The sequence below is a fragment of the Lygodium microphyllum genome, chromosome 6, assembly GCF_053477565.2.
Source record: "Lygodium microphyllum isolate KBCC chromosome 6, Lygodium_microphyllum_v1.1.10, whole genome shotgun sequence".
Classification (NCBI taxonomy): Eukaryota; Viridiplantae; Streptophyta; class Polypodiopsida; order Schizaeales; family Lygodiaceae; genus Lygodium; species Lygodium microphyllum.
In genome coordinates this window covers 127,122,189-127,142,121 of record NC_141140.1, presented here as the reverse complement: position 1 = coordinate 127,142,121, position 19,933 = coordinate 127,122,189, and the positions used below count along the sequence as shown (strand labels likewise).

The 19,933-nt window shown below is 40.1% G+C and overlaps 1 protein-coding gene across 2 annotated transcripts in view; it reads right to left on the bottom strand.

The window, feature by feature from the left end:
- Positions 1 to 3,600: 3,600 nt before the first annotated feature.
- Positions 3,601 to 19,933, bottom strand: part of LOC148035101 (mechanosensitive ion channel protein 5-like) — a 200,033-nt gene continuing 183,700 nt past the window's right edge. For both annotated transcript variants that reach the window (XM_087680063.1, XM_087680064.1), the window contains 2 exons: positions 3,849 to 4,125; positions 3,601 to 3,744 (listed from right to left, as the gene is read on the bottom strand). In XM_087680063.1, the coding sequence (XP_087536189.1) occupies positions 3,601 to 3,744; positions 3,849 to 4,125 (421 nt within the window). The remainder of the gene's footprint in view (positions 3,745 to 3,848; positions 4,126 to 19,933) is intronic.

Sequence of the window (19,933 nt, the reverse complement as noted above, 5' to 3'; positions counted from 1 at the left end):
GTCATAGCACTTGATCAATATTAACCACTAAAATCATCCTTATGATGTAAAGATAAGATAGAGAATTTGAAACCACGCAAGCCTTTACCCAAAGTAAAGTTTGGCTCTATTTCTTTTTTAGGAGCATGCATTGTGAACTTAAATTTATCAATCTATCTTAGTATCTCATGACAACATGCATTGAAAGGGAAGGTGAGTATGTACACCTACGTGTGTGTGTGTGTGTGTGCGTGCGTGCGCGCGCGCTATGGAGGTTGAGCTGAGTGTGGATGTAATTAACCTAACTCCTATCTTATATGGCACTCAAATGATGACTCCATACTTCTATTACATTATAATGTAGGATCTACCTAACCTAACCCCTACCCTATGTGGCACTCAAACAATGACTCCAAACCTAGAATATTTTTTTAATGTATGATCTAGCTAACCTAACTCCAATCTTATGCGGCACTCGAACAATGCCTCTACACATAAAAACTTTTCCTCCCAGATTGTGGTAGTGGCTCTAATGTGCATCATCTAACTATGAACTATCCCTTTGCTGCAAGATAGTGCTTTTTTGGTGAAAAGCATACCCTATTCTTGGAGAATATGAAGCATAAATAACTTGTTTTAAAACATTATTATAGACCCTTGAATAGCAATCTATGTGGCACTCCAAATGGCAACAACTCCAAATCTTTCTTAAATTATAATGTTTGGATCTACCTAACCACACACACACACACAGAGCTTAACTTTATCCTCTCCATTATCGTCATGATCATTGCAATCAACCCTATTGTTACTGAATGAATTATATGCAGGGATTATATGGAGCTTAAACATTGTTCATGTGTCATTATAACCGAGTCTATTAGTCTTCTCATCCATAGAAATCTCAGCTTTCATTTCGTGCAACATTTCACTTTCTTAATCTAGGTCTTCTCTATTTCTCACAATCTCGATAGTTTCTAAATAACACATCCCATAACTTGCATATAACATATTAAGTATCCGTATTATCATCATCATCTCCCTGGAGATTTAATCACGATCTTTTTAGCATCTTATCATAATCCTATACACTACAAATCCTTATTTTTCATCTCCAAATTTTATCTTTGTTACAACATTAATCCAATAGCACCCATATTGCGTATCACTATCTTGCCCTGTTCAATCATTCTAACCACCACTTTTAATTCAAAATTTGTCCATCATACCAAGCAAGGCTAAAGAACTATCGATGGTGACTCAAAGGGGTATATCGCTCTTTGATTGGCAAAGGGACTACTTATCTTGTAGTACATGCCAATTACTTTGGCAACAAAGTAAAACATTATTATAGGCCCTTGAATAGCAATCTATGTGGCACTCCAAATGGCAACAACTCCAAATCTTCCTTAAATTATAATGTTTGGATCTACCTAACATGATGACTCCATACCTCTATTACATTATAATGTATGGATGTAACTAACCTAACTCCTACCCTATGTGGCACATGTAACTAACCTAACTCCTATCTTATATGGCACTCAAATGATGACTCCATACCTCTATTACAATCTAGGTCTTCTCTACCTAACCTAACCCCTACCCTATGTGGCACTCAAACAATGACGATTCGTACATTGTAATGTACGAATCTACCTAACTAACTCCTATCTTATGCGGCACTCAAACAGTCCAATAGGAAGATAGTGATTGCATAGAAGCTAATTTAAGTAGAGGCGTATATGAGATGTACTATTATCATAAGGCTATCCAAAGCCTTGATTCTTACGTGAGGCAAAACATTCAAGAAATAGTGCTATGGTTTTCTTAAGAGAATGTGGTTTATTTGAAACAAATGAGTTTCTAAAGGATCCAGACGTTAGCATTGATACGTTTTGATCTGATTTTTCTTTGAAGTGAAGAGATGAATCTTTAAACCAAGGAACTAACTTGCCAACTGATGCAAAGAAAAACAATTAGTTAGGCCTAAGCTTGCTTTAATGAGATAGATGGGCGGATAACACCCCATGAGACTTGCTATTGATGTCAAGTGATTAACCTATCTAACTACAAAATTGGGAGAAAATGACATATTTGGGATAATGGGATACCTGCAGCAGTTGCTCACTGAAGTCGCTCCCAGCAGTTGCAACAGTCGTTTCCAGCAGTTGCAACAGTCGTTCCCAGCAGTTGACCTATAGATAATCATAACTTGACTTATTCCCCCTCAATGATATTTAAGTGCACATGACAGAGTAAAATGGGATACCTGCAAGCAGGCTCCCAGCAGTCGCAACAGTCGCTCCCAGAAGTGGCAAATGTGGATGCTCTTCTACACAACTGTCACTCCCAGAAGTGGCAAATGTGGACGCACAATTGTAGAAGAGCGGCTCGCAGCAGCTCTTTATATAGAGCTGGCTGGCCGCTGCTGCGAGTATTGTCACGCTGCACGCAGCTCGAGCGGACGCATGTCGAGGCACAGGAGGGGGCGGCGACGCCATGGAGGCCGAGGAGGCGACGCCCGCGATTCGCGCTCACCCGACGCCCGTGATTCGCGCTCACCCGACGCCCGTGATTCGGGCGAGCGAGGGGTGCCCGACACGTGGCACCCCCGCGTAAAGCAAAGGGGGGGTTGGGGGCTGCCACGTGGCAGCAGGCCCTGACCCCTCGTTAATATATAGTAGAGACTAAGAGATAACATTCTTGCAAGTCAACCTCAACAAAGGTAGCTATTGTATTATGTAATAAAATTTGTGCATATTTCTCACTCGGCTTTGTTAGAGCGGTTCTTGTTGCCATATTATTTGGTCACAACGATCGTCCTAATTTTACTTCTACACGAGTCGCACAAAATTGAGACTCTAGTTAACATAGAATTGGTAGATTCTACTCGCATAGAATTGTGTTTCTACATGACAATCTGCAATAAATTGATTGACGATGTTGAATGGTGCAAGAAAATTGAAACAAGTGGTGGAGGAGCCCCTCATGGACTTTGGGAGAGGGAAACCCTTATCGGAACTCTTTCCCGACATGAAACAGTGATCCAACTTGTTGCCAATGCATTGAATCCCTATATGCTGGGTTGTTGGGAGTGCTTTGCACCTATAGGCTATGGTGCTACTATTTTCTTCCTCTCATCTCCTTCAATGGAGCTTTGCATTTGTTGCTGAACAGAGGGGTTGATTTCCGAGGGGAAGGGGTTCGCCAAAGGAGGAGTGGGTCGGGAAGAGAGAGAGAAAATCGTCCACCAATCACATGCCGCCATGTGACATATACTCTACGCCCCTGCAATCTCTTCCTACCTTCGCTCGTCTGAACCCGGCCGGGGAAATGGTAGCCTGTAGGCCAAGTGTTCAAATCTTGCGGTTGTTGGGCGGCTCTGTTGTGCCTTTAATCTCAACAAGGATACATGGATTGGGATGAAGGCCCAATCAAACATTCCAAAAATCGACGTATTAAAAATAAAATCATGATCTTAAGAAGGCACACCAGGCGTGATAGGAAAGCTTGAATATGCGGCAAAGGTGGTGAGAGACAGAGAGAGAGATCATGTCTGTCTTAGAGATGTTAGACACAGCATATCTGTAGCCTACATGTGGCAATGACACACACTTTTTAAGCAATGCTGTCCAGAGTTGGAGTTCCTGAGACAATCTGTACAGGCTGTCGAGGGAGGTAGTAGGTGATGCTGAGATCTTCCAGTTGCTCCTTCATGTAAAGCAGGAACTTACTCCGCCTTTCGTGCCTCTCACCTCCTTCCTGCAAAACGGGGAGACATTCATTAGAGATGGATTCATGTGAATATGAGAGAGAGAGAGTGTGTGTGTGATTGACTGATTTCTACATCACTTGCTAACTTTTACCTGGAAGTTCAGACGATGCCTCAACCACACAGCCATCTTCATTTTTGTGCTGTCATCTATGTCTTTGCACACCATGTGGAAATCTGGATACCACATGTGTGGGAGACCTTCCAAGTACTTCTGAAGTCTTTCTTTCAATACTAGGAGCTTCTCTGTGGGTGTCTTCATGTGAATTTGGAAGTCAACAGCATCCCACTGGTGCGGACTGCGGTGATAGTTCGAGATGGGCTTTGAGGTGAGTACCGAGTTGGGGTAGTAAATCTTTTCGTTGGAGGGGCTGGAAGGATAGCACATACATGCACACGTCAATGATTGCAATGGTTGAAAACAAAAGACATGTGTGCATTGCCACTCTCATTTCAACTGCTCGATTGATCTGATTATGTACTTTATGATCGGTCTATGGGTAGCGATTCTCCAATTCAGGGCCACAAGGAACAAATCAATGAATTTGGAAAACTAGTCTCTGTTTGCAGCATGCTCTTACAAAGGTCAATATGCTCTCATATGAGACATCAAACGGATAAAGTGTCTTTCTCAACAAATCAGTGTGCTGCACCGCACTTACTAAGTTCAATATGCTCTCAGGTGACATTGCAGACATTGAATGGATAAAGTGTCTTTCTCAACAAGTTAGTGAGAATGATTCATGGAAACTCTGCTTGTCAATCCTCGCTCCAAATTGCATTCATAAATACTGCGAGCTTTAACAATTGGGAATTTGTTGGCATTTGTTATTTGGCAATATCGTACGTGCTCGCTTGTTTTTTCCTTGTATGCCACTCTGTAGATATCAGTGCATGCTTAACAGTAGCAATATTTGGTAATATATAGAGGGGCGGTGCATGGGACAATAGGGTTGCATTGCACGTGTGGAAGGAGAGGAGACTTCAGCACATTCTGTTTGGCACAACAATCCTTTGACAATGTGGCGTCTTCTCAAACTTTGGTTGTCCTGTAGTGATCATTGCTACTTGGATTCATCGTTCTTCTCCCATTTCTTGTCTCCTTTGTTGTTACACATTCTACTTGTTAAGTTCTTGTTTCTTTGCTTTTTCTTGTGCTATCTCTAGCATGGTATATTAGATATTCAAGTTTGCTGATCTATTTTGCTTTGTGGTGCACGACCTTTGCAAAAGTTGCACTTAAGCCTTGCACTTGATTTTACATATAAGACTGTGGTGTTGATCATGTTGTGACTTGTCAACCTAGATGCTACTTTGCATGTTTGATCATTGAGATTCATAATATGCAGTAGCCTAAGGGCTTTATGAAAAAGGGCAAGGAACACCTAGTGTGTAAGTTAAGAAAGAGCCTTTATGGCCTTAAGCAAGCACTTAGGGAATGGTATCATAAATTCAATGCTTTCATGTATTTGTAGGGATATACTCATAGTGATATGGATTTGTGTCTATATACAAAGAAGGCTCGTGATGGTGGCAACCTTATTATCTTAGTACTTTATGTTGATGGTTGGAAAAGCTCATGAAGAGCTAGATGCTTTGAAGACTCCGCTTAAGAAGGGCTTCGAGATGAAGGAGATGAGGTAGGCCTCACATATTCTTGGTATGCGTATGACGTGGGATCGCTCTAAGGGACTCTTTTATCATCATAGCAGAAGTACATATAGAATGTGCTTGAGTGATTTCATATATAGGATGTTAAGCCTATTGGTTGTCTTTTATCTTTCCATGTGAAGGTTGGTCAAATCAACTATTCCCAATCAGATGAGCAAAAGGCTGATATGGCCATGATTCTTTATGCATTCGTAGTGTGGTCAATTTAATGTATGCCATGATATCCACTTGCCTTGATATAGCATTTGTAGCGGGAGTTATGACACCTATATGGCTATACTTGGCTGGTAACATTGGGAGGTCGTCAAGAGTATTATGAGGTATTTGAAAGGCATTGCATATATGTGCATTTGCTATGGTGGCCATGATACTATAGTCGTAGGTTACACTGACTTTGACTATGTAGAATATCTAGATAGTAAAAATTTCACCTCTGGTTATATCTTTACCTTTGCTAGAGGTGTTGTTTCTTGGATGTCTAGGGTGTAAAAATGTACGATCTTATCTACTATTGAGGTAGAGTATGTTGTATCCGCTGTGGCTTGCAAAAAGGCCTTGTGGTTAGGCCAACCTTAGTATTACTGTTACTCCTACACTACATTTGAATTCTATGAGTGCTATTTAATTGGCCAAGAATTTGGTCTTCCATGCGAAGACAAAGCACATTGAGGGGTGCGCTATTACTTTATCAAGAAGGTGGTACAAGACAAGTCTGTTGAGCTTGCCAAGATTTTGACTGACAAGAATCATGCAAATTCGCTTGCTAAAAGTCTCTCTCTCTCTCTCTCTCTCTCTCTCTCTCTCTCTCTCTCTTGCTTTGTTGCTCTATCCTCCATAGCTCTTGCTTTTACTTGTGTGTCTCTACTTAGGCTTTATCTTTTAGTTTTTTCGCTGATTAGCGAGGGTCCATTGAAGCATCTAGCAATGTGGAGTTCCTCTTTAGTCAGTGTCTTGTCTAGCAGCGGGTGATGTAGTAAGTCTTTCAGTCCGTCAAGATTGCGGGTTTCGAGAATAGAGTGTAAGAATGAAGATTTGTAGTACATGGGATTACTATTTAGCAAACTTACTACACAATGTTGTTCGGTCAAGGTGAAGAGGTAGCAATCTTGAGTAGCCATTTTATGGCACAATTGATACCAACTTTGTGTGAAATAGTTGGGAGAGGTGGATAGTAATCTGAGTATGTTCACTTAGAAAGGGTCTTTAAGCTGCGTAGTTGGTGTGTATATCAGGAGGATTCACATTTTTATAGTTGTGTTTCAAACAGTTCTTGTGAGAGTTACTCTTAAATAGGAATGCATTTATGATATAAATGCTCTTGCTATCTCCATGTGGGAGGGAATAAAAAAAGAGAGACGAGTGAAATAAGCGCTTATTCCCTATTTCATTGGGAGCCTTTTTGGTGAGATAACTTGGTATGTGTTGTAGATTTGTCTGTATTGTGAAAGGGACAAATTCTACGAAAAGACGAAAAGCCTTAATGACTTTAATCATGGCCAAGATTTCACATTGATAGGATGGATAATTCTTCTACGTGTCATTGAAGATTCTTGAGGCATAGCGGCAGATCTGTAAAGTCGGGGGAGGAGTTGTTGAATCTTCTTCACAAAGACAAGCACCCCATCCTGAGTCAGAGGCATCTGTATAAAGAATAAGGGGTAATCCAGTTGGAAGGCGAAGAGGAGGTAGATGTTGAATAAGATTCTTGATATGCTGGATAGCCATTGTATGAATGGGTTTCTGATGGAATTGTTGTTTTTGAAGAAGAGGATAAAGATATTTAGCATACATAACCAAATTGGGTATAGAGGCATTAAGCCAATCTAAGCATCCAAGAAATTGTTGTAGTTGTTTTATAGTGGTGAATTCATCAGACATATCCAAGACTTTTAGCAAGACACAATCTTGCAATTTAATAGTGCATTGATTGATTTCCAATCCTAAAAACTCAACTGAAGAGGTAAATAGAATGGATTTTGTTGATGATAGTACCATTCGTGCATCTTCCAAGGCTTGTGCGAATTGATAGAGATGATTTATATGTTCCTTAATAGTCTCCGAAAAGACTAAGATGTCATCAATATAGACAAGGCAAAAAGGAAACTTTGCCAAGACAAAGTTTGTCTATCCTTGGAAATATGTAGAAGCAGTCTTGATGCCAAATGGCAGCACTGTCTAGTGGTAGTATCCTTGAGGAACATAGAAGCCTATTTTGTATGTCTTCTTTTTTCAGTGAAAGTTGCCAAAAACCTGCTCCAAGATCAAACTCGTTGAAGATAATAGCCTTTTTGAGTTTTTTGATCAATAAATCTTTTAGGGGTATGGGATGTCCATGACCAATCAGATATTTATTGAGAGGTTTATAGTTAATGACCATACATGTTTTATCTCTTTTTTGTTTTGAATGTTTGTTTACATAAAAAGCTTGGCATGCCCAAGGAGAGTTGGTTGGTTCAATCAATCCTTTGTCTAGAAGAGCTTGAATATCTTCTTTACATAAAATCAAGTCTTCTTTCTTCATGCCATAGTGGACGGCTTTCGTTGGTATAACATTAGGTTGCAAAGGCAGAGAGATAGCATAGGAGGCTCTTTTTTCATGATACATAAGAGGGTCCTCATGCATAAAACTCTTCAAATGATCAGTTATCTATTGAATCTCTTGGGCATATTTTTGTTTTTCTGAATTTATCCATTGTTCCCGTGCAGCCAATGTGTTGTGGTGGCAGTTTTGCTATAGAATATATACTGCAATCAATTTTGGGCAGTAGGGGCATATGAGCCTTTTTTCCGAAGTATGATACAATAAAATGTTCGGCTCAAAAAGTGTAAGGATCCAGAAGCTGTAAGATATCTGCTTCAATGGGCAAATCATATCGCATCTGTTTCCTGAGCTGGATTTCAATTGGAACATTATTATGACTAAGCTGTAAATAGGCTTGGGTTATATGGATCAGGGTTATTCTTTTGTTATTGCAGAGTTCTACAACAATGGGAGATGTGGTTTTTATACAATTTGGAGGGAATAGTTCAAAAGGAGCTATAGTAAGACTAGATCCAGTATCTAAGAGTGCATCTACATATAAAGAAAACTAGGGCATATTTTCAATTGTACACCTATCATGGGGATAGGACGACCAGTATTCAAAGCATTTACCTTATATACCTTATCTTTTGTCACTCTTGCCATTCTGATTTGGTTAACTGGCTTGACTGGGATTTCTGTGGTAGAACCGTGAAGGTCTTGTAAGATAGCTATAGTTCCTTGTGCCAATTGTTTTTGACCACGAAGAACTCTCTTAAATGCTTTATACAAAGAATGTATCTCTTGTTGCATATTGGCAAAAGCATGTAGCATCTCATCTCCTTCCTTTTGAGTAGAGGAGGTAGTGGCAGATGGAGATTGAAGCACTTGAGTTGCTGTTCGAGGGTGATGCATTTGTTCCAAGTTGTGTGAAACAAACATATTAGCTTTTCCTTTTGTTTTTGAGCTAAGGGTACCTGGTTTAGGTAGATCATAAGGGTTAGTAAAAAATTCTTGATGTACCTTATCCTTAGCTTTTTCTCAGAGGAACCAGTATTAGTCGTAGAATCATTCGAGTATGATTCAGATTGTTTTTGCTTTCCTTTGTCTTCGAGGAAAAGATCCACCATTAGTAGAGGAAGTCGATCCAAGAAACATTTTATCTTTTCTTCCAGAAAATACACAGAATGGGCATTTACTGGCATAAAAGTTTTTGAATGTACCTCATAATCATCAGAAATATCAGACACATTTGATTCGGCATGAGATTGAGATGTAGAACTATCAAAACTTGTATCAGCAGTATACCAGGAGGTATCAGTATCTGATTCACTGTCATACTCTAAGTGAAAATTGGAGTGGTCACTTTCACTTTCACTTTCAAAGGAAGAGGATTCATCACTAAGATGATGTAGATTTACCTTGGCAGCATTGGTTTGTTGCTTGTTCTTTTTAGGACATCTGTTTGCTAAGTGTGATGCACTTCCACAAATGTAGCATTTCAAATCTTTCTTCTGTTCAGCCTTTTGGGCTTTATGAGAGGTATGATGTGAAGAATGTTTGGATTTGCCACGTCGATTCTTGTGAGAGTGTCTTCTGGATTGGGAATCATTGTCCTGCCTGTTGAAGAAATAACGTCTTTTTTTGGAAGAATGATAGGAACGATTGTGCCATAAAAACCATTTGCGCATGTACATTGTTTACATCCAAAATCAACTTCATATTTAGTAGCAGTCTTGCAGATGGACTGTTTGCAGTAAAAAGGAATAGGTTCGGGTAGAGAACATACAAGGTGTTCTTTCATACTGTTATCAAGTGCACGTAATCCTTCATATAGCAGATCTCTCATATAAATGAGATGTTTTTTATATTACCTGGGATCACACAGTTTGGATTTGAAAAAAGCTTCTCGAGCTTCTAAGACATCTTCTAATTTGTTGCCCACTAATTCCCCAAGCAATAATTCAAAGAAGAGTTGTACTGGGTCGGCATGTTGTACAATAGCAAGTTTTACCTGTGGATGGATAGAAATCCACCATTGTTTGAGACCACGGACAAATCCATGTGTCATAGCATTCAAAATGTCAATCTTGCTGGTTTGTGGTTTATCTAGAATCTTTTGGCCCACATATGCATACATCATGTAAATGAGCAATTTGATTTCTTCAGGAGATTTGCTATCTATAGACCATATAGGGAAAGAGCCAACTTTTTTTGGGATACCAATTTTCTTATAGGAATTGCTATAATGGATTTGGAATAAGAAGAAGAAGCATTCACGGGATTAATTGGTATGGTTTGAGTAGTATTTGATAGGAAGAAAAGATTTTGGACTTATAGTAGTATCAGTATGTGCATTTAGCAAAGCGTGTAGCACAGTATCTAAAGGAGCTTCCTTTTCCCTGTGAGGATTGATAGGAACAAAATCCTCATCAACAACACTATCGCCATCTTCATCAGATGAAGAAAGTGTGTAGGCAGCTTGCCTTTGAAACTCAGCTTGAGATCTATAATACCATGCAAGAAGTTCTTGTGAAGAAGCATTGGGCTTATGTTGATTGAGACTTTCACCCATCATATAGAGTCAATGCGAGCTTCTAAGCTACGCCGAAGTTCATCCTTATGTTGATCCATGGGAGCAATACATAAAGGCATTTGATCAAGCACTTGCATTGCTTCTCTTTTCTTGTGTAGTCTGTCTAAGACAACTTCATCTATATAATCAAAAGCTACCTTATAATCTTGTTTTGACTAGTCTGGAAACATAAGTTCCAAATATTCAGATAAGTCTTTTGTAGTATCACCAGGTTGTAGTGTGGTTTGGAAAAAGTTGTCTTCTCTCTATTAGATCAAGATCTTTGCCCACCACATCACCATTGAGAAGAAGCTCCACATATCATTTGTTGATGATTCTCCTTCCATGAGAGTGTAAGAAGTGGTATAGCAATGGAAGCATAGACAAGTGTTGAAATAAACTGCTAAACACAAGATAGAAGAGAGAGAAAACAGAATAATACTGCAAAAGAAGAGAACTCAGAGATGTGCTCGAGAAATGGAATCCATATACCAAACACGAAGAATGATGCGTACAACTATGAGTCATTGTTTGTGTAGGCATTGGCACCGGCTCCTCTCTCCAATAGGAAGACCACCTGAAGAATGATGATGACTGAATGGGAAGGAGGAGGAGCCATTGAATAAACAGTCCAAAATATGCTAAATATGACAGCTAGTCGGCCAGTATATAATGTTGGCCGATTGACATAAAATACCATAAATGCCACACAAAAATCACTAAAATAATACCTAAAATATATTAATTGTTGGCCGATTGATATAAGATGCCACAAATGCCACACAAAAATCACTAAAATAATACCTAAAATATATTAATTGCTGGCCAACTGGCATAAAATGCCACAAATGCCAAACAAAAATCACTAAAATAATGCCTAAAATACAGACTAAAATGCCCAATCCATCTGGCATACAAAATCACACGAGGTGACAATCCTGCTCACACTATCTCATAGATCATAGGGGATTTGATACAATACAATGAGACAATGATAAAGGCTAATCATAGTTTATACAACAAAGAGCCACCAGAGTAGAACCATGGATACCCAAGCAGTGGGTGATCAAGTCACCACCATGGTGCCTTGGAGAGAACTTGATGTTAATGTCAATTGTATTAGCTCCTGAAAATAGAGAAGAGTCATAACAGATCTTTGTGTTCATCAATAATGTCTCGTAGTAGCATATAAGACCAGCCTGTCAAAAATGCCTTTGAATATATGTGACCATGGATTCCCCGCCTTTGGTCAAAGACCGCCAATGTGTCCCCTCATGTGAGCTCAGCTAATCTTGCTCTTTGTCAAATAACAGGCCATCATGAACTTGGATGTTAATCCTAGCTCCAGGATTTAAACTTGCCAGACTTCACTCAATGCGTCAAGAGCGTCTCTCTTTGGAACTTGTACTCTTGTATACTTGTATAGACAAGGCTCATTTGTCCCATCTCATTACCCTCTTACACTCCCTCTTTGGCACTAGAGAGTCGTGAGGGATTACTATATTACTTGGACTAGAAAGTAATAGAGGAAGGGGTAGTCAAGCCCTTCCCTTGGTCTGAAGAAGTGGATCTTTGTTGCACGTTGGACTTCCCCTTGGTCGAAGGATCGGAGTCCGAGTCTAAGGAAGAGAATGACTCGTCAGAGGAGTCCTCATCCCACTTTTTTTTTTCTTCGTCTTTATCTTCTATGAGGTGGTTAACTCCTTGTAGTCCTTCCATAAGTGGCCCTTCTTACCACAATGATAACATTGGGCCTTTGACTTCTTCTTCTTATCATCCCTCTTTGAAGCTATAAAGGCCTCACTGGAGCCTCCATAATGAGATGAAAGCCTTTCCTATCAATGCAAAGATGCCTCATGCTCAAGTAGCATTGAGGACATATGTGTAAAGTTCATAGGTGTAGAGGATGTCTGTGCTCGCAAAGCATTGGCCACTCCATCAAACTTCGGGGGAAGCTTGTATAGTACCGGTCCACTAGATGTCCCTCTGGAAGGGCAGACTGCATGTGTCGAAGTTGGTTTTGTATCTATGTAACATGGAGCAAAAATGATTGAATGGTGTCTTTTAGCTCAGACTTCATCTGCTGAAGCTGTCCATAAGGGGTCACAGCACACATGGGGAAAGGTGCCTTGTACAACATGTGAAGCTTCGACCATATTTTTGGTGATGTCCTGCAGGAGGTAACCACTGTAGAACTTCTTTAGAAATACATCGAAGCAGCACAAAATATACACATGCATCATGCAAATCCCATGTAAGCACAACTTCCTCATGGTTGTCCTCATCAAAATCTTCGAGAAGAGGAAAAGGATGCTAAGGCCAATAAATAGCTCTACATACAATGTACCAAATATGCTTCTGCACAAACCACGCTTTCATCACAGCACTCCATGTAAGATAGCTAGGTCCATGCAACTTATCATCTGTAGAAGTGCACAAAGGAGCCATTGGGAGAGGATGAGCAGAGAACATAGAGAATATAAGGTATACAGAGAGAGAATACAGCCAAACCAAGAGCAAAGACTTCACAAAATGAGAGTTCACATGCAGTGTAATAAAAATTTTGATCAGAAACGAAGGCCGATTGCTGCAAAATAAAGAAAACCTGTCAAAAACTGCTAGAAACAACAAAAACCGCCAGCACAAACAGTCACCTAGCCATGTGTAGGGGCAAAAAATGAAAAACACAGGTTGGTTGAACATTCAATGCAGCAAATTGACAATTGCAACCTGGAATCTAGGCACAGGATGAAAACATAGGTGGTTGGTCAAAAAAATGTAGGCTTGATCAGCAGGGGGAAGAAAGACCTGTAATCAGCAGAAAAAATGCAGCAAGAACCTCGATCCCGCGCTTTGATACCATGGCAGAAGTGGTGCAGCAATGGAAGCATAGACAAGTGCTGAAATAAACTACTAAAAAAAAGACAAAATAGAAAGAAAACAGAAGAACATTGCAAAAGAAGAGAACTTAGAGATGTGTTCGGGAAATGGAATCCATATACCAAACACGAGAATGATGCATACAACTACGAGTCACTAGTTGCATGGGCACTGGCACCGGCTCCTCTCTCCAACATGAAGACCACCTGAAGAATGGTGATGATTGAATGGGGAGGAGGAGCTACTGGATAAATAGACCCAAAATATACAAAATATGACAGCTGGTCGGCCCCATCTGGCATGCACAGACTCACACATGAGCTGACAATCTTGCTATAATAGAGGGATCATATCAATGAAATGGAGAAGTTATGGAATGAGCTTGCATCCCTCGACAGGAGGATATTATTTGAAGATATGGCTATGGTCCTTATTACTCATCCCCTGTCTATGAAGTATGTTGACTTCTACAGAGTTTACTCACCTCCAGAGTTTAGGAGGACATGACATGGGGAGGAGCTTGCCTTGCTTGTTTTGGAACAATATGTCAAATACAAGGAGATTGAAATAGGTGAATCTAAATCCGCAAAAGCTTTTATTGTAGGTTTGAGAGAAGCTCAAGAATAAGAAGAAGCAAGATGACAAGAAGGATGAGAAGAAATGGAAGCCAAAGTGTCCACACCCTGAAGAAAAGTGTTGGCAAATGTATCCCCATTTGAAGCTTGGGGCCAAGGATGGTGCCAAGGATTCAAAGACTACACTAACCACGATGATAGAATTTGTATTCGTCCATCTTTATTTGAGGTTGAAGACATTGCTCTTGCTTCTTCTTATTGGAGAAGTCATGGCTTCTGCATAGCGATCCATCATTCCCCATGATCTATCATTAGGATCTGTTTCAAGACCTCCATTCTAGAGGGGATATATTCACCATTAGTGACAATTCTTTAGTGCCAGTTTGAGGAGTGGGAACCATTCTCCTTCTTTCAAATCGTTAGGAAACTTTAACTGAAGTACTTTATATTAATGATTTGTATTTTAACCCACTGTTTTTTAATGGTTTGGCACAGTTAAGGATCTGTGTGGTTTTTACACAGGATGCTATTATTGTTGAAGATTCATCTAAAGGTGCGGTTCTGTGCAGTGTGGATAGGTACACACGAGGGTGGGATCTATAAGCTCATGGCCCTTGCCATGCAATCTTCATTGCCTCTTGGGCTACTTTGGCATGTGTGTTATGGACACTTGAACTTTGATTCTATTTGACAGGCATCATAGAAGAAGGTGGAGGGGAATTCCAGTTTCCCCCTTCACTACCTTATGCCTAGTTGTTTGAGGGGTAGACAACATTGACAACCTTTTTCTAAGGTGGCCACAAGAGAAGCTTTCCCACCACTCAAGTTGATTCACAATGACTTGTGTGGTCATATGAGAATGGCCTCTTGGGAAGGCCAAATACTAAATGCTTGTGGTTGATGACTTTTCCATGTATGTATGGCCCTACTTCTTGGAGTACAAATACGGTTTATTTTCCAACTTCTATGATTGGAAGGCATTTGCTAAAAAGCAAACTTCTTTCAAGGTTCCAGGAGTTCAAATTGACCATGGAAGAGACTTTTGTTTCAAAGTGTTTAATAGGTTTTGCAAGGAGCACTGGATTTGGATGTAGTATACCCACCCAACACACCTTCTGAGAATGGTATTATGGAGGGAGCAAAACAAACCATGTTGGAGATGAGCTATTTGATGGTGGAGTATGAAGGACTTCCTTACACCCTTTGGAGGAAGGTAGTTTCTACTGTGGTTTATAGTTGCAATAGGTCTCCTACAACGGCTTTGAAGAACACAACTCCATACTAGGCTTTCTTTGGCAAGAAGCCTTTTGTCTCCCATTTTTACATCTTTGGATGTGATGCCTATGTCTATGAGGACTAGAAACATAGGAGCCTCAACACTGAGTCAAAGAAACTCATCTTCCTTGGTTATAGTTAGGTGACCAAAGGATATAGGCTTTACAATTCCAAGAAATAAAAGATTGTAGTGAGTAGGGATGTGGTTCTTTGATAAGGCTATGGCCTTTGACCCTCCGACAATGGTGCTTCTTCATTTGGATGGATCTTCTTTGACTCGATCCTCTTCATTGTTGGCCCCACCGTTACCTTCCAAGATACCTCTTGGCACCGCTCCTTCGACTCTAAGTACTCCTCCTCCTCCTCCTCCCCGTTTGCCTCACCCATCCTTGCCAACTTCTCCTTCTTCTCTGAGTTTTCTTACTCTATTTCCATCTCCTCAAGTTTATTTAGGGGGTATTGAGTTGCTAGAGGGGGAGCCTTCTTTCTGTGACGAGGGGGGACCATGTTTATCTAGTGAGGGAGAGTCTCTTTTCTAGATATGTATTTTACAAGTTCGAGAGGGGTCTCCTTTGCAATAGGATCAACGTGTTATCATTTCATGATGGTTCAAGCAACTCATGTAACATTTAGGAGTCGGTCACTTTTTTGAGACATTGGCAAGCTCAAAATGCTTAGTTAGGCTATAGGCCAAGAAGGGGTATTCACTTTATGTGAACTATGTCCTTAGTCACGAATCTTAGAGGATAGAGAGTTTGCTACCATCGAGGAGGCTTTGTCACAGCTTATTTGGGAGCTTGAGTCTATCGAGTCTAAATGATACTTGGGAGATGGTTTTGCGTTCAGGCAAGTGGAAAGTGATTGTTGTGAAGCGAGTCTATAGGACCAAATACTTGGCTAATGGCACCTTGGACAAGCATAGAGCTAGGCTTATTACCAAGGGTTTTGTGCAAATGGCAGGCTTGGATTTCTTAGAGATTGTTGATCCAAGGCCCTACATGTATACTATTTGGGCTATCTTGGCTCTTATAGCCCAAGCCTAACAAATGTCAGATGCGAAGCTCCACACCTCTATTGCTAAAAATCCATAGAATCCTTTCAAGGCAAATCTCGCACAGACAGCTAGCTCCTGCTCGATATTGGTGCAATCAATCATTAAAAATGGTTTATCAGATGGACCTTAAGTTTGTCTTCCTGAATGGCATAGTAGATAAGAGGAGATTTATGTAGATCATCCTTCAGGTTTCCATGTGGTTGGAAAGGAGAACCATGCTTATTGGTTGAGTGAAACATCCACCTAGGATCCAAGTACGAGACATGACATAAGCTATTTCCACGAACATTTAGAGATTGGACATTAGACTCACCTCCTAGCCATAGATCCAAATGGGCCCACCCTAGAGCCTAGGAGCTAGCAACTCTTTGGGTTATGACCATGTTCCAAGAGTTGGTATCTCATACAGTTAGTCCATACGACCCTAGTGTATGGATGCATTGACCTATGGGCCAAGAGACCAAGAGTGGTGATCACACGACGAATATGCATGCTAGGGCCTTGAGTCCTTTAAATAAGACTCGGTTGCCCTAACCCCATAGTGCCCTGAGTGCATTCGTACTAAGTCACTTCATGACCATTGTGACCAATACTACTAGCACCCATCCAGATATACAAGGATGTAACACTTTCCTCTTATGAATGATTGCTATCCGCAGAAATATCCTTAGGAATGAAGTGAGAAAATGACTCTTCAATGAACGTATTGACTCCCAAGTAGCTTCCACCTCCAAGTGGTTCTTCTACTCGACCAAATACTCTGGATAAATGGTGTAACAGGATTGTTCAGTTCTATCGTCAAGAACCAATTTGGGTTTAAGTGGAACATAAAGAGTAGTCTTCTCAAGCCATGGAACTTCCTCAATTAAAACTATTAGTTTACCTTGCCCCGGTCATTCTTTCAAATGACTCACATGGAACATAGGGTGAATTCAAATATCCGAAGGTAAGTCAACCTCATAGGATACACTACTTATCTTCTTGATAATCTCTAAAGGATCACAATACCTCAAAGATAACTCATAGCACCTGTCGGTAGTTATTGAATCAAAGTCCTTTGATAGTTAAAGGTAAATCCACATGCCCTCTTGGAGCTCTCAAGGAGTATGATGCTGATTAGCATAAAACACGGCATGAACTTTGGCTATTTTAATGCTTTTCCTTGTAATTGTCAACATTTCTTGCATATCCTATAGAAAGTTGACCATTGATTGCATTTTCACCTCTTGAGCTCGATGGCAATCAGTGATTTTGGCTCATAACTGTACATAAGTATAGATGGGCTATACCTAGTAGCCGAATGCTTAGCACTGTCATAAGCAAACTCAATCTGAGGAAGGTAATGCTAAAATGAGCCTTTCTTCTTGGAAAGGGCAGAAATTTCTCGATTAAGCATTGGACTACAACAATTAGCAAATGAATATAACTTGAAATGCACAAATTACCTTAACAATCCCGAACCTTTGGTAATGGATCTCTAATTGAAACTCTTGCATAAGTTTTGCCCATCCCGCCTTATGGCCATGGATACTGGGCCGATTGTAGAGGTATCTTAAGGAATTATGGTCAATCCAAAATATGAACCAAGCACCATATAAATAACGACGCTAAATTTTAAGTGCATGGACAATTGCTAACAATTCCTTCGCTTGAGTGATGTAATGTGTTTGGGCATCCATGAACTTACGACTCTCAAATGCAATGGGTTGGCCATCTTGATAAATAACAATACCCATAGCATAATTAGTCGCATCTGTATGAACTTGAAAAGGTTTATTCTGATCGGTAATTTGCGACATCAGTATAGTAGTAACCGGGATTGATCAGGTTCAAAACGGGTTTTATGTCTATTTTATAGGAATATTTTAATATTAGACATACATAAAGGGACAATACCATTTAAAACTTAAACCTTTACACCAAAATACATGAATACCTCAACGATATAGAGTATACATGCAACATTAGTAGAGATTTGACAAGTATACATGATTCTACTGAAGTCTGTAAAATCACAATTTTGAAAATTAGGATTCAGAACTCAATATAAAAGTTACAATGTGCAATGAGTGATGATGCCAACATGAACAATCATAGACTCATATTATCATTTATGTCACATAGACTCAAAAAGGAGAGTAAATAGTGACACGGAAAATAAATACATGCAACATCGTACAAATGCCCAATGATCTATGGATTTGATCAATATGTCCACAAAGTAGTATAGAATGTACTACCAAAATGATCATGATCTCAATTCTCAGATTTGGATAGTATGAATCATGATGTATTTACTATCATCTATGATCTCACGAGTCACTTTGCATCATCCAAATTTGAGGGAAAACAATTGTAAATAGTGTAGACAAGAAAGAAAAAGGATCAAGTAGCTGAAGGATAAAGGATTTAGGATTTAGTGCTGTAGACAATAGTAGCTCTGCAAGGGGGGCAGTGAACAATAGTAATAGCTATGGAGATATATCGAAATGGTATGAAACATGGGTTTTCCCCTGTCTATCTTGAAACGTGTTTTGGACAGGAAACGTTTTGGACCGTTTTTGTTTCCATTTCGGGTAGTCATAAATGCTATTTTAGGAAACTATGCAATGGATCCAAAGTTCAAATTGCCTATTCTAGGTCCCCTTCCTGATGGCACTTGTTACATGTACCTTTTTGACTCTTTGATTTGGCTCATTCATACAGGGCCACACATTTCCTATCTGGTGGCACTTATGTCTTCTTTTACCAAGATACCTTTGAAGGTACAGAGGACGAGATCCTATGGGATCATGTACAGAGAGGGAGCCACTCTAGCTGGTTGGAGTGACTTAGATTGGGTTGGAGATGTTGACATTCAATGCTCCACTATAGGTTTTTCCTTCTCCTTCGGATCGAGAACTATCTCATAGAGCAGTAAGAAGCAGCCTATTGTGGCCTTATCTTCTATGGAGGCTGAATATCGTGCCCTTTGCGCTCATGAGGCAGCTTGGCTTCGTGGGATATTGGGGGAGATTGGCTTTCTACACAACAGAGCTACGCGTGGATAACTAGAGTGCCTTGGATTTGGTGAAGAACTCCATGTTTCATACCTGCATGAAACACATAGAGGTTCAGTACCATTATGTATGGGAGTGGATTGTGGATTTGAGCTAGCAAAGGTCTATTATCCCAAGGAGGACAATGCAACAAATCTTTTCATGAAGCCTTTGTCTTAAGCTTCTATGTTTCATCATATGACATTGTTGGGTCTTTAGACACTCCCTAGGATCTAAGAGGGGGTGTTAGCTTGCTTTAATTCATGTTGTCATCTCTGGTTGTTAGCTGCATCAGAGTTTGATGGAAATGGAGCTCTAACTATTTCCATCCCTAGTATTAGAGTACATTTGATGTTTTTTAAATTTAGGAGTGTGTTCACACTGGTTGCCTTCTATTTTCAGCTAGTGCAATTGGATTTTATGCTGCCCCTGGTGTGTTCACATGTGACAGCCTTGCAATTAGATTTGAGTTGGCAGCCGCCCAGACAATTTTTAATGTAGTTGGCCCATTTTATGGCTCCATTTGCAGCAGTCAACCAAATTTGGTGCTGCTCCACTATTTATAGCAGTCTCCCCACTCTTGGCTGTAT